The sequence below is a fragment of the Gavialis gangeticus genome, unplaced genomic scaffold, assembly GCF_001723915.1.
Source record: "Gavialis gangeticus isolate Ggan-Ray unplaced genomic scaffold, GavGan_comp1, whole genome shotgun sequence".
Lineage (NCBI taxonomy): Eukaryota > Metazoa > Chordata > Crocodylia > Gavialidae > Gavialis > Gavialis gangeticus.
In genome coordinates this window covers 18953454-18959809 of record NW_017728997.1, presented here as the reverse complement: position 1 = coordinate 18959809, position 6356 = coordinate 18953454, and the positions used below count along the sequence as shown (strand labels likewise).

The 6356-nt window shown below is 47.9% G+C and overlaps 1 protein-coding gene across 1 annotated transcript in view; it reads right to left on the bottom strand.

The window, feature by feature from the left end:
- Positions 1–6356, bottom strand: part of ARIH2 (ariadne RBR E3 ubiquitin protein ligase 2) — a 51446-nt gene that overhangs the window by 37709 nt on the left and 7381 nt on the right. The window contains exon 2 of the mRNA XM_019504875.1: positions 3093–3440. Coding sequence (XP_019360420.1) covers positions 3093–3341 — 249 coding nt within the window. The 5' untranslated portion in view covers positions 3342–3440. The remainder of the gene's footprint in view (positions 1–3092; positions 3441–6356) is intronic.

Here is a 6356-nt window from a genome sequence, read left to right as displayed (position 1 = left end):
TGTGAGAGTTCCTTCTAAAAAAAAGGGGGAAAAATCCACAACGCCTTGGCCTCTACTTCTCTCTAAAAACAATGAGCTAAGCTCTGGCAACAAAGCCAGTCTTATAAAGTATCCTGAAAATATTATGAACTCTGCCAAGTTGTGATCCACTTGCCAGTACTGTGGTCCTGGTGGCAGCAGCAGTTAGCACTATTCTATACCCAGATGTCTCCATAACTTTTGGCTATTACACATCAAATAAGGCTAGCCTCCTACACTGGCAAAGCCAGAAGAGTGTCAGGGTTCAATACCGGATTTGCTTAAAAATCAGACTCTTAAAAGGCACCATGAAAGCACCCAAACTAGGGATCTTGAAGTCAGCAAGGGATCTTCAAAATCCCAGATAATAGGCAACTGTTTCTCTGTATCGATGGCAAGCCAGAGCTCTTTGGATTTAGCAGGTTTTATGTATGAGACCCCTATGCCACCAGGCAGGAATATTATAATCACCAAGACCCCAGGACACTCCAGGAAACAAATCTGCTTCTTCATGGCTACAGAATTCTTGGATGTTTCTGCACATGCAAGATGCCAAGCACAGATGGGCTCAGTCATGCTATTTATTGCATGGGCTGTTGATACCAATGCAGCTCTTGGCACTGCAGCAATCACAAGACTGGAAAACATACCCCTCTCCCCTGCGCTTGGCCTGGGGAAGAATTCAGCCACGCAAATTACACACTAACATTTATGAGTCAAGAACAAGTCCCCAGCACTCCTTGCAATGCTAGGTTGTGATAACCTCTTTCCCCAGGAAAGGATAAAAATTGTGCCACAGACGAGAGGCATCTGATGTCACGTGCATGCTACCCATCTATGTGAACAATGCATCACTGATGAAGATCCCACAAAGACTGAACAATCCACTGTATGTTTCTGACTGCCCCAGCGAGGTCACCACTATTAATGCCGCCAGCTTAGTGCTACTTGTCTACAGAAACAGAAAGTTGAAAGAATTCTACCCGCTTGGATGGCACCAATACATCATGGTCACTAAGAGGCCCTACAAGCCACGTGCTCATAGCCAGCACTCAAAAGCATAATTATTAGCAAACCTGGAGTCACTCAAAGGAAGACTGGTATCTCCTATGATTCACTCAGCCCAAAGTAGCTGATCATCCCTGAATACCGTAGACTCCATTCATGTGTCCAAAGGCTAGTCTGTGGTGTACAGCTCTGCCCCTCTAGTGGTGCACACAGCTAAGTGTGTGGTAGATAAGTGACATTTGCTGCAACCCAAAAGCCACATGACTTGCTGCCATCATAAATGGAGCACACAGGCCTTTCATCAAGTGTCAAGTGGACCAAAGTCGGCCAACTGAAAGGAAATGTGTTTGGGTGCCTGTGGCTAGCTTCAGCAACAGCTAGACAAAGTCAGGCTACAAGCTATAAGATACAGACGGCTTTGTGAAGGAAGAGATAGCCACAAAGGTTTCTAAGGACAAATCCAGTATGCCTCATGCTGCAAATAGATGGACCTTCCAGATGGGAAGTTAACCCAGGAAAACAAATACTGTGAACCTAGACTATGAAATTAGAGACCAGCTTCAGACTGTCCAGACTGAAGAGCAAACAGCACTCTCATTCACCTGACTCCACAGACACAAGGAGCCACCTGGCATGGAGTAGAACAGCTCTTTTATACATATTTACTGATATTTACTGGTGCTGAGGGGTTGAGGTTCAGATCCCAGGGCCAGCCAACACCCCCCATATCTGCTTCTTTCTATTGTCCTCCAGTACCCAGATCTGTAGGGAGAATGGGCCCAGAGGTGAAATGAGACTATTCCAGGCACAACCACGTCACTAAGAGATAGTCCATGGGCACTGAGGGCAGCAAGACTGGCATGGTGGAAAGCACTCCACTGCCTCTGGGCCTACCCGCTATCAATATCACAACGCAGACTTTCTGGCCTGGAGAGAGAGATAATTCAGGGGACCTGGATCCCTCCGAGGCTCCCTCTCATCTCCGAGCTGCCAGTCTAATTCCAGTCTCAGATGGCAGGGACTGAAAATCGGCCGTCTAGCAGGGTTAGGTGCCTTGTATGGACCACGACTACATCTGTCCAGATTCTAGTGACCCAGGGTCCCTGGCAGAGCCAAGTGTGGCAAAAGCTGTCATAGGACAGCCTTGCCGATCACGTTAGCCTGGCTAAAGCCTGGAAATCTCAGATACCAGGTTCTTCTCTCCCCTCTTCTTTGACCAGAGAGGTAGGTAGCTACGTTTGCCTGCAGTCGGACAGAAAACGGGGCAGTGGTGCACCTTGGAGACCCAGTCAGCTCAGTGCATGCCTCTCTGAACCAGTCAGTCTCTAAGTTGCCCTGGCCTGCCTTCCACCTCATCCTGAGCAGCAACTCTCTACTGTGGCGGCAGCACACTGGAAGTCACTTGCCTCACTGCTGATATGCACTATATTCCCAGCTGCAAAACGGGGGCAGATCACATCATCTCTTTAGAGCACTCAACACCAACCTAAAGGCATGGAAACCTCCTCTAGCGAGCAATTAGTCAGTACTGCAAGAGCTGGGGAGCTCACCCTGCCCAGACAAATGGTTGGTAAGTGTGATGACAGGGGAGGGGAGTGCTGGGCATAAGATGGAATCCACTTTCGTGAAAGTCTGTGATGATTCCCTCAGAACCAATGTGGCAGAGTTTTGTGCAGGGACTGAATACTTAAGTACTTTCTGCCAGGCAGTTTCTAAACAAACACTGGTGCAGCTGTATGCATCGTTCAATCACATGCCCCACCCTGCTTCTCTTCTCCTTGCCCTCTTTTTAGGTAGGTTTAGCATTAGAGAGTTTGCTCATGCTGCTCAACTCCAAAACATTACAGGGAACAGATGTTTGGGTAAGCAGTTTCTCACTCACCCCTGGACCAGAATCAGCACACAAGGACTGGTAAGTCCTCAGCATCAGTTGGGAACTACCGACCATCCCCAACAGCCCAGGGAGGTAATGGTCATTTCACTGCTCTGACTTCAGACTGTAATGTCTGCCTGCTTAGCCATATAGCCCCATTTGCACCCCTCTGAAGGCAGAAACTTTTCCTCACCTTTAACGTGGAGGCCAAGCTAGCCATGCGCTCGTTCAGAGTGCCCTCCGACTCCCTGTAAGTCAGGCAGGTGAACTGATATTCCTCTGGGTCAAAGGCATCCGCTCCCTGCTGCTCCACATCACTAGCGACCCCAACATAATAATCCTCAATATCCCCAGGATCCTCATCCTCTTCCTCCTCCTCACAGTTTGGGTCATAATCCTCTTCATTGCTGTCAGAGCCCTGGCTGTTCATGTCCACGGACATCTTAATGCCCTGTCCAACTAATGAACAGGAAAGCGACTGCAGCTTCTTTGTTCTCCACCACACCTTAGCGCTCTTTTGAATTCATCTGACTTCTGTCTCCTAAGGGGGGAAAAAACAGATTTTTATTCTTGTGCTTCAGAAACTGTAACAGAGGCCTTGTCAAAACCACACAGACACTCACACAGTCAGCAAGGTACTGGCTTAATGGCTCTAATAAAAACTAAAATTCTATGAGGGATAAGTCCATCCTGGATCAGCTGCAACTCCTGCATCTGCCAAAATAATGTACACTTCACTAGAGGGGCCAGGATGCTCTGACAGAGAGGACTTACACTGCACCACCTGTAAGAGCCCTTGCCAGAACCTTTATTCCCAAAGATGTTTTATCATCTGGGAAAAGGCTGCGTCATCTCTACTGTATGGCTTGCTCAGGGATGTAGCTAGGATCCCACTCCACAGATAGGAAAACTTGTCCAGAGTCTCAGCAAGTCAGCGGAGGAGCTGGGAAGAGAATCCAGGAAATCCTGCCTCTTCAGGAGAGGCTGAGAATGAGCAAGGACAAATGTGGGGCTCTCCTCTGAACCCATGTAACATCCCAGGGCACTGACTCTGGAAGGCAGATCTTAGCACACCTCCTTGACTGGGGTCTGATGGACATGGACACTGTAGGGCTTATGCCTGGGCTAAGCCTTCTATCTGAAGAGGAAAATAGAACAGCAGTGAGTCTATTTACTTGACAGTCTCAGTAAAAATTAACATAATGTGTACAAGTGCCAGTGGTTGTTCCGCCTAGCACAGATACCCCAAAGATTTACACTGCTGTTCTGCAAAGGTGTCAGCTTGACCTCACTCACTTGGCTAGCAAGTCTTCTGTTCAAGTCACTAACCACCACACCACGCTAAGAATTACACAGGGTCATCAGACAGCACATGCTTGTCCATCCTCAAGTTACAGGTCTCTGTGCTGAAACAATCCCATTTGCATCTAACCTAGTTTGCTAGGTTTCCAGAGGGTCTGTGTTAGATACAGAGAAACTTGACTGCAATGCTGTGGCTGAGTTTTACACATGATAGCAAACCTTTAAAAAGTTACACTTCCCACAGGAATCCCTGCTTGTGGATGTGGGGCATCCTGCATTTCTATTTATGCAGGTGACTTCAAGGCACTGGTATGTGCGCGCAAGGTGGCACATTACAGCTGCTGTGGGAATCATGACTTTAGAACACAGAAAATCTCAGCTATATGATCTCATTGCTTTCTCCCACCCCATTTGTTACCTGATTTACAAGCACTGGATAGGTACCACAGAGCAGTCAGGAATAGACTTAATCTGAGGTACTGTAGTCATTTTAGCAAACTAAAGCCTCCTTCAGTTGGAGAAACTAATTGTATCAGCAGCCTTCTGAATCCTGCTTTTCATGCCTAGAGCATGCCTTATTATTTCTTGACCATATATAATGTACATCACATCCAAATGCAGCATAGCACTTGTTTCCCTCTAAAACCAAGAAGGAGCAACATTTAACAACGAGAACACTTAAGCCATGGCAGGGCCTTGCTTTGCCCAACTGGAAGAGAAAGTATTTTAAGTGACAACTGTCAGTAAGCAACATCCCCTCACTGCAGCACTGACAGGGGCACTGTGGAAACATCCACAAAAAGGCAATTCAGTCAAGCTGCTGTAGACAAGCATCTCCTTCTCCACTGGTTATCAGGTCCAAATCCAAATCCACCAGGTCACCACTTTGAAAAGTCATTCACATAGCAGGCACTGACGCAGGGTGGCTGAGTGCCATCAGCAACCCATCTCGCCACAGCAGGAGAGTCCTGAGGCTTCCCCATGTGGAGCTGCAGAGAAGGCAGCTGGAAAACACTGCTGTTTCTGGAAAGCAGGCTTGGGATCCAGGTAGCTAGGCTTCCTTTCTTGCTGGGTACGCACTTTGTGTTCTGCAAACAAAGACCTCTTGATTGGGTATTCCTGAACCAATGCTGGGTTCTGGTTTGGAAAAGTCCAAAGCAAACTGATACTGTCCATGAGCTCTCTCTGGTCTCCTTACAGCCAGAGGGCAAGGCCAAACAGGGCCATTATGATCAAGTCTGGCCTCAACTTCACCCACTAACTCCAACCTCAAACACACAATTTCAACCTGGAAGAAGATACAGTCTGGAGGAGCTGAGGACCACTCCCCAAGGCAGTCTGTAAGGAAAATGGTTATGCTTTAAAGAAATGCTTCCAGAGCCTGAAGCACAGGCCCATTTCACCTGGCACATCCCAAAGGACCCCCATACACAGACAGACATCACGGGTCAGGACAGCTATCCATGCTTGTACAGTGAAGGAGGACAAACTACATTGAAATCATGGCCCATGTACAACCTCCATGCACAGCAAATTCCCAACACACTGAATGTTTTCAGCGATATGCACATAAAGTAAAGGCCTCACATAGTATTACAGTTGTCTCACCCAGCAGAGGGACTGGGGTGTGAAAGAGGTGAGAGGCAGTGACATCTGCCTGTGCAACCATCGGTATGTACAAGTGTAACAACTCCACAGGCAAACCCAGAACATAGGGGCATGTTCTAGTCACTTGGAACAGGCCCATTAGTAGGGCATCAGGTTTCAAAGCCATGCTCCACTGAGATGGATGGGGGTTCACACCTCTTGGAACCATCTCAAATCAAGACACAAACAGATCCAGGAACTTTCAGCAGCTCTTGGGGTTTCTAACACACTCTGGGGACTTCACTTTGCTTTAAAGAAAAAAAGTCACTTGCGTTCTTGGGGGAAGATGACAACAATGGCTTCCACTTCCCACATGCCCCTCCTTCCCCATTACCAGTAGGCATTTCTCTCCTTCTCCCGGTCCTGCAGCTACGCCTGTGTGCCTCCCACCTTCTCAGCCTCTTTGGTCTTGCCTGGCTTTCTTACCATTTAAGTTAGCTTTGCTCACTTCCATCCTCCATTGCTGAGTCCCGCCTCCCTTTTCAGCCAGTGCCAGAACAAACAGTCC